Source organism: Photinus pyralis, unplaced genomic scaffold (assembly GCF_008802855.1).
Source record: "Photinus pyralis isolate 1611_PpyrPB1 unplaced genomic scaffold, Ppyr1.3 Ppyr1.4_LG1, whole genome shotgun sequence".
NCBI lineage: Eukaryota > Metazoa > Arthropoda > Insecta > Coleoptera > Lampyridae > Photinus > Photinus pyralis.
The window spans coordinates 68,846,162-68,860,971 of record NW_022170249.1 but is presented as its reverse complement, the minus strand read 5'-3'; the positions used below and the strand labels follow the sequence as shown (position 1 = coordinate 68,860,971).

The 14,810-nt window shown below is 36.7% G+C and overlaps 1 protein-coding gene across 1 annotated transcript in view; it reads right to left on the bottom strand.

Annotated features, from left to right (window-relative positions):
- Positions 1–1,829: 1,829 nt before the first annotated feature.
- The window catches only part of LOC116166322 (hemicentin-1-like), a 50,916-nt gene continuing 37,935 nt past the window's right edge, over positions 1,830–14,810 (bottom strand). The window contains exons 10-18 of the mRNA XM_031481256.1: positions 9,496–9,647; positions 9,303–9,447; positions 9,129–9,256; positions 8,921–9,080; positions 8,588–8,869; positions 3,490–3,783; positions 2,348–2,700; positions 2,125–2,271; positions 1,830–2,066 (exon numbers count right to left, since the gene is read on the bottom strand). Coding sequence (XP_031337116.1) covers positions 1,980–2,066; positions 2,125–2,271; positions 2,348–2,700; positions 3,490–3,783; positions 8,588–8,869; positions 8,921–9,080; positions 9,129–9,256; positions 9,303–9,447; positions 9,496–9,647 — 1,748 coding nt within the window. The 3' untranslated portion in view covers positions 1,830–1,979. The remainder of the gene's footprint in view (positions 2,067–2,124; positions 2,272–2,347; positions 2,701–3,489; positions 3,784–8,587; positions 8,870–8,920; positions 9,081–9,128; positions 9,257–9,302; positions 9,448–9,495; positions 9,648–14,810) is intronic.

Here is a 14,810-nt window from a genome sequence, read left to right as displayed (position 1 = left end):
GATTATTAAAATGTAAGTCCTTACGAAAATTTTCGTGTAAAATTTTCGTGTAAAATTAATAGTTTTGCCACAATTTGCAAAACACCACTTTCCACCCCTTTCAACCCCTGGGATTTCACCCGCGGAAAAATTCTGCTGTTTTAATTATTTTTTTTTAAATAAATTATTTTAGAGCTATGCCTGGACTAATTCTTTTCAATTTTTCTTTACATATTTTTTTATATAAATAGAAGGTTAATAATACAGGGTCAAAAAGCCGAAAAATTATTCAGAAACTGGAGGTAGTGCTGGAACCGCAAAACAGCTCATGGGATTGGAGGACAGGCTTATAATGTCTATCATTTAGGGGATTCTGAAATCCCTGATAGGCTACGTGATTATTTAATTGCTCGTAAGTAAAACGGTAACTATAACTGTGCTTCATTTTATTGATACATTTTGTTACAGAACCTTCTACAGAAGGTGCAACGCCTCAATTCAAATATTGTGATGAGGCGACCTTAAACTTTCATTTTTAAACGTAATTACACACTGCCTTATTGCTAACTTCAATCCAATCAAATGTAGGTAGTTAATTTTGAATGATTTTTTTCAGATTCGCCGCAGTTAGACTAGCAAGCTGTGGCAGATTTCGACAAAACCATTCTAAAAGTAGCTATGTTCAACATTTTGAGATTTTTACTTAATAACATTTTAATTTTTCAGAAAGAAAAAAGGGGATTGTCTACTGCTAGTAGCGATAATCAGAATGTGACCTTTTCAAAAAATTTTATGCCTACTTGATTTTTTTAGAGCCACTTCTAATTCTTTCTTCCAAGATTTCAAGAATGGCTGGAGCTGTTGCATAGTGGACCCAATACCCATACCTCCAAATAAAGAAATGGAGCACAGTGAGATCCGGTGAGCGTGCAGGCCACCGTACAGGACCATTGGTTGTAATAACTTGATTATTAAAATAGTCTGTTAAGTAATTAAGAACTTCTCTGGTATTGTGAGGCGGTGTTCCATCTTGTTGGAAGTACATTCGCCGTAAAACTATTAAAGGTAAATTATTAAGATGATCTTCGATTTCATTTTGAAGAAAACCTAAATACCTAACCCTGACCTTGAAACAATATTATACTATACGACTAACTATACTATACAGTGTGATTGATTTTGCGTGTCCAATATCTGATAATGCTACATATTAAACAAAAACAAGTGATATAAAAACAAAAGAGCATTAGAAAACAAATTATTTTTTTTTAATAGAACGGTTACTTTTTTTCTGTACTATTCTTAAAGAGCTTGAAATTCTCTCTCAATGGTATCAAATATGTTATAATTACCTTAAAAATTAAAGCTACAGTAATGTGTTTAGAACCAATCGTAGTATCTGTGGAAATTTAAACTGTAACTTTTACCGGAAAAATAGTGAAGGCCTACGACTAGTAAAATCCCGAACCCCTCTTGATGCTTATGGAGCCATGGTAAGTTGAGAAATTTAATAGAACATTCTGTTCGCATTTTCAATTTCTTCTGCAAGTGCGAAGTTGAGAATGTCAACAAGAGTATCGCAGTTAAATAAAACCGGTCGATTATAGCTGTCGTTATTCGGCCGTGTTATGTATCCGTCACGTTATGTTTAACGTGCTGGTTAACTATCGAAAACGTGATTTCATAGACACACCGACTTCATTTTGAATACACAATGTGTTCAAAGGATGTACTTACCAATTGAGAACGACCGACGTTCGTTGTGTTCTATGTTTTTTTTTCTCCTGGGCCGTTAGTGTACTGCCTATTTATGCTCAAAGTAAATCACGAAACAACTATAGGTATTAAATTTATTTTAAATTTTAGATTCCACACATGGTAACACAAATAATACTTTAAATCTTGCATATTTACAATTAGGTTTTCTAAAGCTTATAACTTATTACATTATCTTTTCAAATAGGGATATCACAGTTTGCTATTATTGCTCGTAAATCTAACTATAACTGGGTGGCAGTAAGCTGTTGTGTTGGTAGGGCAACCATAGGCATCCTACTAATGCGATTGGTTAACAGCGGCCGGAAAGCCTATGAACAATGAAATATTGGCGATTTCCAATGTAACATAATTATAAATTTAACCTACATCCATTGAATATCCTTGATCTTCATGGACAACTGGCATGGTTCCTGCAGGTGCAAAGCGAGGGTGCATAGCTCGAATATACGGAGGCATCCGATTAGCGTTGTAGTGAACTAGCTTCGGATGTGGATTAATGTACTGTGGATGAAGCTTGAAACGAAATTAGGTTCACAAAATTACGCGATAGATATTAAAAGAGTAATTAGTGTACATTTTATTAACTCACCAAAGGTCGTTCTACTTGTATGTCATCTACATCCTTTAAATGAATATAGCTTTTATATGGCTGCTGCTGAAATGTACTCCTGCTATTAGGAAGCTTTATATTTGTTGCTAATGGAACAACGTCCGGATTCATCTCCTCCTTAATTGTGAACGTATTTGTGTCCCCATCTACATCATTATCGTCAATTTTAGTTTTTAACGAGTTTTCTTCATTATAATTAGTTTCCATTTTCCGCCTTTTACAAAGACGATACCGCGTAATTGCGAGCAATCCAATCGAGAGCAAAACCAACACTACTACTATACTCACTGTAATTGCCAGAGTTGGTGTAATTGAAAAATTTAATGGGGAAGCTAAAAGAGGTAAAAACAAAGATTATTACGGAAGATTTTTTGTCTCGGTTATAGCGGTGTATAATTGCAGTCCGTTAAACTTATCTTGTTAACATATGTCGATGGATGTACATAATACATTGATGGACGTACAATGTACATTGCAATTTTTAATTAAGTACGTTTTATGTACATACAATGTATGGACGTGTGTTCATTTGAGGCTCTCCCTCGAAATTCGCGGGTTCGAAGAAGGGCGATACAAACATTTACAAATGTGGAAAAATAAAACTATGATGTACGTTGGCGAACTAATATTTTAATGTATTCTGTGGCAATCGATCGCCACAGAATACATTAAAATATTAGTTCGCCGACGTACGTCATAGTTTTATTTTTCCATAAGTTCAGCAACTACTAAACATATTTAAAAATGTATTTGTTGTGTTGCTCGCCAATTTGGATAAATCCTTCTTAGGCGCTTTTTATTAAAAATTAAAAAAAAATGTGCAAAGTGTACTTCGCAATAAACCGGATTATATAGTACAGGACTATTACACGTGATGTTTCTGATTTCAAATAACAATATTACTGGGTTAATGGTGTTTTAAGACCACTTAGTTGGTAAATCGCTTGAGGGTTAATACAAAAATAATGAGAAATAAAAGTGCTTCGATGATCGTTTAAAAAAACTGTCTTGCAGATTTTAAATTCCTTTCTAAGGAGGTACATTTTCGAACGGCCGCAGCAACGGTTTAAATAATAAACGACGAATAAGCCTTTATTTCTCGAACAACAAAGTACACTTACCTGCCAAGTTTTCCCATCTGGGAATAACGGCATTAAGATGTATTGCTTTGCTGCTACCTGCTTCAGTCATTATATATATCTTAATTTCAATTTGTAGTCCAGGATTTAAACCGTAGATTATGAACGATGACTTTGTGGAGGTCAAGTTCCTTAGCAGGTTGTCTGTTCCGAATTCGTAAACTTCTGCTATAAAGCTATGTTTTCGATCTGGATCTAATCTGTGGGTGCAGACTACATTTAGCGACTGATTCGATTCGGTGCTTATGGTGCAGTTGATCAACACGTCCAGTTTACCTATTCAAAATATTTTAAAATTCGAATTACAGTAATTTCCTTAAAATGTGTTCAAAATTATTATTTGTTCGTTTGCTCGTATATTGCTCAGTTGGGCGATAAATTAGAAATTCTTCCGAAAAATGTTTAATCAACAATGATAATTTATTATGTATATTTGAAAACTGCTTTTTAGTAGCCCGAGAGTATAAACATCAGGTTATGCCCGTGGTACATACACAATTTTATGTTTTACAAATAGTTTTCTTCGTCAAAATTCGTTTACAAAATAATTCATTATGTTTGATCGAGTATGCGTGGTTCGAATTTGTTAATGTGATTGAAACCATCCAAACGTCAAACGTAATTTTAAATAATTCATTTCATCGTGAATAAGCAAGAAGTTCTAGAAACTATACGAAATAAGGCAAATCTTGTGATTTAGTAGGTATTGACAATTAATAATTGACGTTTCTAATTTTCAATGACCTGCAAATATTTGTTTGTTTTGCCATTAAGTATAAATGAGTTACTATGGTGATACTTAATGCCCTAGGGCATAAAGTGGTACTTTATGCCCGCGTATCACAGATATAAAATGTGTTATGATAGGTTAGTAAGACATAAAATATATTTACAAAATGTCCCTTTTTATGTGTCAATTAATCGGAAAAGAATTAGATTCGGAAGAAGAAATTGCATTGTGGGCCCTAGATTTCTTCCATAAATACTTAGAAGATATATTTCATAATAGACCTAGCGAACACAAGTCTTTTCGGGATGTCCCATAGCAAACCTAAAATGATTATCTGCGAGATGTGTCGTGATCCCATGGATTGTCAACGGTACACTACTAACCAGCGACGACTAGCCGGCACTATACCGGAGCTTATCTCAAGCCGGCGCCGATCTTAAGATAAAAATGGGGTTGAATCTTCCAAGCAAGATACGGATGTTGAGACGAAATATCTGGATTTTTCAGTAATATTTACTCTAGATGATCTTCCGAAAACCTCCATAGAAGAGGAGAAGAGAAGTGAGGCAGAACCCTCTATTGATACCCTGATCCCAAGTAGATGGAAGACTTAGGCAGGAAATTCACGGTCATAAGAGAAATAGTTCGACAACTGTAAAGGAGGATTACCTGTACGGATATGAAGAAAGAAACTGTGACCATCCCATAAATCTTAGAATACGATACTGACTCATAAATATTTGGTGCAGTGGTGGCCACGCAGATATTCCTTCTGGACGAGGTCAAAGAATTACACAATAGAGTTGATAACACCTCCATTTCTGATACTATGGATAAAATGAATGATTTCAGAACAAAACGCGAAATTGAATAATATAGTACTGATGCTGAAGTAATATGACATGTTGACTAAGGAAATCTCGAATCTGGAGACTAAATGACTGATGATGTGCACGGATGTCTTACTTACAGGGATGTCCCGTGATTCGCCACTTGCGCATCAAGCGCCTCTATGAAGGCGCAAGGAAGCAGGGTCGACGCGCGAGGAGGAAAAGATGGATTGTGCAGGTTGAACCTCGTGTCTGCCATCCGGACCGCCAACTGATTAACCCGGGTCCTGGACCTTGCTGTTCACCTTCACGGCAAATTAGTCATGGTCATCTGCAACGTTCAGGTGTACTGGGAAGGGCAGCGACCTTTGGTGCCATAATTATGGCAGGTGAAGAAGTTAGTGTACGATAATCCCAGGTTCTGGTGGGCGGTGACCAGGTGCGAAACTCATGTTTCTTCCGCTGCTGCTTGGTACCTATGGCATATGCAATACAACTACCGCCCAGGTCCTGTAGTTACCATCAGCTTTGAAAGCTTCATGCGTAGGCACTTGTGTCCGCTGGGTGGGCACCATGCACAGAACGTTTATAAAAATTTGTTGGACCCTGGAGAGATCTAGTGCCAACATTTTCAAGGCACGGGTGTGCCGTAAGGAAGTAGTTAATATCAGCTGATTCCGATTGTTATTAACGCGGGCATTCGGGTTGTTCAGGGTTTGTAGCGTTTGTCAAATATACTGTTATGTGACATTACGATCTGTCCTAATGCATATTGAAACGTCCGGCATCACTTCCGGTTTCATCTGAATTGGAGGCAACTTTTGTTTTTGAAATTCAATGCCTATGTTTTTTAAGGTCTCAAAAGAACAATCAATTTGCTGTAAAATAACATAAAATATGCGTAGTTGATAAAAACTGAAAAATTGTAATTCAGTATTTAGAAAACATGAAATCCAGCATACCGTGTGCTGTCATGATGCGCGGGATTTGGTGTGTTACACGCGAAGCGAGGTAAACGCAAGCAATAATAATTGAAAACAAAAGTGAAGTTGGAGTTGATGTTGGAATTGGTCGGTGCGCAAATCAGGACAAAACTATTACATAGGTTTCAAAGCATTTTGAGAATAGATAGGCACAATATTAGGGAGCGCCGATTCATTCAGGTGTGCTAACCTAATTCACCTGCGAAATTACTATGTACTAAAATATGTAAAACTTAATGTCATTTTAAAAATTGTGCCAGAGCTCACGTATGAAAACTACGCTTTGCCCCCCCCCCCTCCCCCCACCATATAAGATGGAATATTGATAGTCTTTTACATTTGCATTGTATTCCTACGGTCACTTACACTTACAAACACATTTTAAATCTTACAATTCCTAGAAAGTCGCTTTCTGAAACATTTACAAAAAAAATAATCGAACGCGTCAAATTTGACTTGAAGGGGGACCATATTAAAACTCACTTTCTAATCCTGACTTTCTCACTTCACGTCCCTTTACAAATTTTTGAATTTACATTCGGTTCTGTGATAACATTAAACCTTACTGTAAAATGGGGTAAATAGAGTCGAAGGTGTAATTATTTTAAAAATCCTGCCTCAGCAATTATGAAAATTGAAAGGGCTTCCAGGCATATGTTATAGTTAAAGGTGCAATAAAACTTTTTTTTTAACTTTCGAACTAAAAAACATGACAACGGCGCATCATATTGCTGCGTAAACAATGCAGGCTTGGGACATTGAGGTTTAGGTCCAGGGATGAAATGCAGGTGGTTTATTTATTAATCAAATGCTCACTACTCATGTTAATCAATCTCCTGGGATTATTTACGAATAAACACAACAATTTTGCGTATCTGTTTTATTTATTTCGTTGTAAAAGAAAGGGTATTTCTTAGGACAAGAAAATTTTTATCTCAATTTATGTTAGCAATTTTATTTTGTTAATGAATTTGTGACAGCTCCGACTTGATTTATTGGATATTTCGTTTATTTTATAAAAGAATAATGTAATTGTCTAGAGATAAAGTTTTTAATCAGAAAAAAACACTCTTTGTTTTCGTAGAAAAGTAATATAGATAATTCCGAGTACGTGACAAAAACACGCGTCCTGTTGCAATTTGTTGATTTATCGAGTTACGAAGGGCTGTTCATTGCGTAAGAAATTTTAGAGTGTTTGGAAGTGGACATTCGTTTAAATACTGGGGACGGCGTTAGATCGACGCTTTTTTGCCGTTTGATGCCGGCGTGCGATTCGAAAGAATACAGTTTTTCAACATGACAGAGCCCGAGTTGCGGTCCTTTGAAGAATCCGTCTGTCAATTGTGAGGGCAAGTTGCTGTTTTGAAGGTTGAGACGCGTCGTTGTCTGTGTTTAGTTGGTGGCAGAATTAGTTGCTTTGTTTCGCTGTTTCATCAAAGAAAACCGGGACGTGTTGGAAATAACAGCTTCATTGAAGGGATCGTGCGCGTTAAACGGACAGCTATTCGAGTCATGGGTGGCGTACTTTTGCGTTCAGTCATATATCACAATCAACGTCTCTACATCCTGTTTGGGGAATTAAATTAAGACGACCAAGTTTTTGCGCGTCACGTCACACGTGTCGGTTAAGTACATTGTTTCCTTTAATAATAAGTGTTTTTGTGTGCCCGGGTGATATAGTGATTTCGTAAGTGTATATTTAATATCATTGCATTGCATGTCAGAATAAATTTTGTTTATGTAAAATCATGCAAGTCGTGTGTTCATTCGATCCCTTAATGATTCAGAGAGATGTCTCATGCTCAATTACGATTAATTTTATTGATCCGCGCCTAAAGTGCATTTCAACTGTTGTCAAAACTTTGGTAAATGATATTTTTGGAGTTTAAGGAGTTTGATCTTGACCACTAAATTAAAGTGTTTTAACGATTCAAGTAAATGTCAGACTAGTGTGAAATAAATTCGGGTTTTGTGAAAAACTAATCGAAAGTTGCGTTCGAACTAACCAATTCATTAAATATTCGTGGAAATGTGGGGCATATACCGAGAATTTTAATTTTGGGATAATTAACACCAATCAAACCTAACGATATTTTTGTTATACATTACACATCGACGTAATTAATGTAAATGTCGGCCTTAGAAGGAATATCTTCATGATTCATAGTGACCTAAGGAATAGACGAATAAAAAAGTGAAAGCATAAGGACTTCCACTTTTTAAGTTGGGCTAAAGCTCGATACTCACGTTCAGTTCGTCGGCAGTGGTCGGTCGGCTATTAATCGTAGCTCAAAATTATTTCGGCCCGCCGATTTTCACAATTGTCATCTATGAGAGGAATTGGCCTTTCCGGCCAAAATCGTCTGGCGAACTGAACGTGAGTGCCACTACTAAAACATCAAATGCACAATAAAACAAAGGTATTCGTATACCGTACGGGAATCTCTTCAAACATTGTCACAAATGTAATATGTTTATTTTGAACACATTTTAAGTACCTTAGGAACCACAGTATTATGACATCACATAAGACTTACTTCGAGGGAGTACGTTGATCATGCAGGGCTCCTCTTGATCACCAATAGGATTGATTCCCTTACAGAATAAAGTTCCGTAGTCATTCTCCGATTTTATTGTGTAGATGACGGCGCTTGCATTTCGATGAAGAGATAAATATTGTTGGAAACCGGCTGAATTATTAAATGTCCAAATAAACTCGAATTCCTTTGGGCTCGCGTCTAATTCGCATTTTATTTCGAGGGTTTCGTTAAGGGTCGCCTCGTGAATGGCCGGTTTTTTGGAGCGACAAGTCGGCGAGTCTAATTTTGATAAATTTGTAAAGTATGCGTTTTCTTATCTTTATATCTTACATTCTATTTCGAGATGAATCGAATTGCTTTCGCCCTCACCTTCCTCGTTGTTTGCCACGCACAAATACGAACCGGTTTTATCTCTGCGTACATTTTGAAGTACTAAACTTTGGTTGTTTATGATTACGCCTTTAGCTGTGTTACTGTTCAACATTTTGTCCTGTAAATTAGTTTACAGTTCTTGCAGTTGTTGTTTGTATTAGCTTACATTATGTTTCCAACTGATTTTATAAACCCAAGGGTTCGCCTTAATATTGCAGTCAAAGTAAATGTCACTACCCTCCTTAATTTTATTGTTGAGATTCTTACCCAAATTTAGTGTAAGTAATGGCGAATCTACAAGAAGTTGTAAATTATGACAAAAAAGTTTCGTCGAACTTACGTAAAACGGTCAACTTGCGCCCGCTCACCAGTGCACTATTGGGGATTGTAGGGTTTTCCGCATTACATGATACGTATTTCCCTTCATCTTCGGCTGTCGGCATAAAGGTTAATGTACTTATAGTAACATTACCGTCATCACTGTTCTATAATACGAAATTTCGTTATGCTTGTAACCGCCTTTCGAACCTTACCTTCTCATGCGCATCCACCACATTAACGTGCCCTTTCCACCAGGTTATTTTCACAAGAGGTTGCGACCCAACAATTTCGCACTGTAACTGATACAATTTTCCGGCAGAAACGGGAAATTCTTCCCCAACAAGGTTCGCGGTGAGCGGCGGTACTGGAAATGAAAATAATGTAAACGTGAATTTTTGACCCACATAAATTACACCCTTCAGGCCTTGTATAAAACAACCTCAGATACTCGGTATTTAAACATCATAAATTAAACGGAAACTCTGCAACAGCACATAAATAAAAGGTAGCTTATCACTTTAACCTCTACCTAAGTATCTCTAAAGAACCACGAAAAGGGTGACTATGAGAAATGACCTCCCTTAATTAAATGTTAAATTACAAATATGTAAATTAGTTGTATAGTAGTCAAACAAAATCTGATAACAACAGCAATATAATTAAGAAAAATTGCGTTTCTCCGAGTTAAATTACTTGTTAAGACCGTGTTCGATGTCAAGTATAATCACAATTAAGACTTGATCTCTAACTTTAAGGACGAATGCAACGTTTTGTATTTCTAAAAGATGCGTCCCTTGTAATCCCCTTTTAAGGATTTTAAGAGATAGGGATTATAAAATAAAGGAAAATTAATGGCTTAGTGTGTCAAGATTTCCTTAAAAGAGGGTATAGAATAATTCGTACTTTTTTAATCTACTTTTTGCTGTTTCTGGCCGGATAAGACAATGAGGCCCAGAAGTTTGATAAATCTGATTTTCCGAAGTGCAAAAGCTGAAATTGAAACCAGGACTACATTATACTTGCAGGTATTCACTTGTATAAGTGAAGGTGTGTTGAATAGTTTGGCATTAAAAGGAATGCAAATTAATTCCTGGCAAAAGCTTAAAACACGGCCAGGAACATATGGCGCATTCAAGTGATCCCCTTCAGCCTCTTGACTTGAGTGTCATGAAATCATTGCGAATAGCATGGAATGCAATTACTTGGGAAAGGCATTCTACATAGGCACAAGGCTGCCGAAAATAGTATCTTAAGAGATAAGTGTAAACACCAATTATTATACACGTATTTCTTATAGTAGTTTTTAGTATACGGGCGATATAATTTATAAATAAGAGAAATAAAATAAAATCATATTGACGTTATACTGAAATACATCTCTAATTAAGTGGGCTGTTTCATAATCCCATGATTGCAATGGTAATGTCACTGGACGTTTGCTTATAAAACATCGTTGTCTTTGTAAATAAAATGACTTCGATTGAAAAAGATCCGTCCATTCAATGGCTTGTTGCAAAAACAGGAGAAAAGTTGGTAGGTGCAACATCAAAATACAGTATGATCATTATAAAGAATATCAAAAATTTGTTTTCGTGGATGAATAGGAAGAATCTTACGAACAATACATCGATAATGCTGGTATATATGAAGGAAATGTCAAAGGCGTTGTCTTCTAGCCTTTGGTACATTCATTCAAAAAGGCAAATCGTTATTTGCAATTAAGAAATGGGACAGATTTGGCAGCATACCCCAAATTACACTCGCTTGCGAAAGCTTCGAACAACGGATAGATACACGCCAAAGAAATCTTTTGCATTTACAAAAAGCGACCTGAGAAGATTTTTTGTTTCAGCTCCAGAGGACAGTTTTATGTCATATTTGAAGTGACACTCCTTAGCAACATTTAAGCACTTGTGTTTTAAAACTCCGCTTTCGCACGCATTTGATCAATTGAACGAGGTAACTCAGACCAAGTAGAAAGTAGCACATTACTGATATTATCTACTTCATCCTAGTCATAATATAACCTTCAACGTCATCATCGTCACGTAGTGGTATTGACTGGAAAAAACTTTGAAGTACTCCTTGCCACGGTAATACGAAAAGAAGATCATTCTTTGGAAAAACTAAAACACGAAAACGTGTAGTATCTGCAAAGATTTTAGATACCGACGGTGACAGTTAAGCATTTTATAAAGGGGTGTTCAAGGAATATTTTAAAATATGTGAAATAAATACAATGAAGCCCCGATTATCCGATCTTCCCTGTTAACCAAGCCGTATTATCCAATGGAAAGCGTTCGCTTTATCCGAGCCGAACGAGTTGCGCATTTCCGGCTTACCTATGTATGTAGATATGTGACTAATGCTTCCGCTTTATCCGAGTTTTCGGTTATCCGAGGTACGTCTCCCCACGTTAGCTCGGATAATCGAGGTTCTGCTGTAAATGGAAGCGGTTGAACAGCACATGTTCACATTTTTATAATAGTACATTACGTCCGTTTTATAACGCGTTACATACTATAGTATCTACGACCAATTAAAAGCAATTTTATTTATGAAACTTTAATTTAAATATAATACAAACTAAATGAAATTTTTCTCTTATCAGTTTCTGCCGTTTATAATTAAACTTTGAGTGTTTTTAAGTTCATCCTCCAGATCCAGATAGTTTTAATTTGAACACTGGGTCGAGTGACACATCATTGGAAATGGCTTTTAATTTCCTACACGCCTATGATTTCTTTTTCAAAATTGAGCGAGTCGTTTATAGAATAAAGGCTGTCACCAATCACCAATAAATCAAATGGATATTCAAGCTTGAACACGTGTATAAGAAATATTAGCTACACAAAACAATCCTGAAGAATATAAACCTTAAGAAATCAACATAATAAATCCCTCTAATAACCATGACACATAAAACTGGTTAATTATCTGATATATCAGATGTCAATGTTTCGGTTGGGTTTTCGCTCGGTTTTTAGGTACTGATGGTAACCAGTGAACCAGACGTACTAATGTTACATAGTTTGTTGTATTTACCTAAGCCCTACAGTCAAGTGTATCTTCCAAAATAGTCGCTCGAATTTGAAAACTAAACCGTAGGCGTGTAGGAAATTAACGGCCCCCGCTCTTGCCCAATATTTGTAGCTCCATTTGCTTGGTTTTTTAGGACTATACAGTGATATTTATTAAAAAGTAGATATAGGGATTTTTGTGTATTTTTTTTCCCTATGTCTACTTTTAAATGACAAAATCCTTCTGAAGGGCGCCTAATTTTATGCAACCAAAATAACAAATCAAGATCTTCAAACACATTAAACACATATCTTATTGATGCTTAACGCACATTTGATAACCGGGTGTGTTTGATTCAAAGATTTTCTGAAGCCACACGTATTTTGATCCAAACATGTCAAAAATCGTTATTCTGGTACCGGTATTCTGTGACAAATCTTCAATCCTTTTTGAAAATCCTTGAGATACTCTTCTAAGAGAATTCCCCTGTCCTCGCTGTCTTCACTATTGATGCCTATGATCCGAACTATAGCAATAATAAATTCCGAAGGTTTTTCGCAAGTCTGATTGAACGATCTGTGGTAGCACACATGAACCATCCTCATTTTCCACGCAAATTTAATGGAGATCTAACTCTCGTTCAGTCAGTTTTTCGTGGGCCATTTCTAAAACAGGTAATCTTGCAGAATAATTTATAAACAAAAAAAATGTATAAATGATCAGTAATCACAAAAGTTGTACTCAAATGAGGACAGGTTTGACATATTTGTATAATGGCCTCATACAGGGACACTACTATAATAGACAAAATAGGGCAAAATAGCACAGTGCTTAAAAAAGCGGCAGAGCACCTCGGTGTGACCCCACGGAGTCATTGGATTTGACCCATTTTCAATTGGCTTGTTACATGTGGTATATATATTAACTGTGCAAAGTTTCAAACGAATAGGTTCAAGCGTTTGGCAGGGACAGAGAAGCATGACCCCACGGGGTCATTGGATTTGACCAATTTTCAATCGGCTTATTACAAGTGGCCTATAGGTCAACTGTACAAAGTTTGAACTAAATAGGTTCAAGCGTTTGGCAGAGACAGAGAGGCGTGACCCCAAGGGGTCATTGGATTTGACCCATTTTCAATAGGCTTATTACTTGTGGCATATAGGCAGGGCCGGACTAGGTGGGTAAGGGCCCCGGGCGCTCCACGTCCAAAAGGCCCCCAAACTTATGGACCCCCCCCCCCTCCCCCAGAAGACGAGGGATTTGCAGATTTTTTTAATTGTATTGCAAACAACTTGCTGAACAGTATTGAACATTTAATGAAAGGAGAAGGCGCTGTAATTCCAATGACGTATTGGCAAATTTATCAATTAATTTATCCTTCTCCAAATTTAAACTAACAATACATATAATAATACATTAATGCTTCAAAAATTGACTGGCCCATAGAGGGCCCCATCCATAGCGGCCTGGGCCAGTCCGGTCCAAGCGTTTGATAGTTATCGTGTTCACGGACAGACGGACACTCTGCCGCTTAATAATTTTTACTTACCAGAAAAGTCTACAGCAATGATAACACTTCAACTGTTCAGCACCGTGTACGCGAAAATTCACTTTTACGCGTACCAGTTGCCAGTATAACAACAATTCTACAGCATAAACGTCTGATTCTAAATTCAGCGACCCCTAGCGATTTGTTTTAAGAATGTGATACAATAGCAGTCCAGAAAACCACTGGTAGAGGGCAGAATTATTAGCAGAGAAAAATTGTCCATAATTTAGCTTGCGTTCTTATACGAAAGGGTGTATTTATTGGGTACCTTGCAGTGTTATGCCTCACACACCATTTTCGAGAAAAAATAATTATTACCGCTCCACTATACTTTTTGATTTTTTTATTTATTAACTGGCACGAATCAGCTAATCTAAGACACAACGTTGCGGTTAAGCTTTGTGTTTCTTCCGTAGTGGAACGTTTTCACATTTAAGAGCAGTTTTTCGTGTTCTAAAACTTATAGATGGCCTAGGTGGATACGTCTGTTTCCATCGAAATTAGCTAGATTTAACGATAACATGAAAAACCGGCCCTCTGATATAATTCCCAAGTTATCTTCCAAAGTATATAAAAAGATCATCATTAAGCACCTGTGTGCGATTATATAATCTGTAATGCAATTAGCACTCGTGGGTGTTCCGCATTTTCGGCTCGTATAGCAGTAACGCGAAATTAAAATTAATTACAGTCTGGGAAGTGCAATGCGAGAATGAAAACACGAAAGACGTCGTTCATTCATAAATTCGAAAGTGAATGTTCATTCAAGGTACGTATAACGAACGTCTACAGCAGCATACAAATGAAACTTTTAACGATTAAGAGCGCTATTCTTGATTTGGTATCTGTTCGCCACGCGACACAGGTAGGCTACGAAGTTTAAACCCAGGAGCTATTTCTCACGCTGGATAATAATTTTTTAGGCTGTTAATTTCCTGTCCGTTGCTTCTTCGGAAA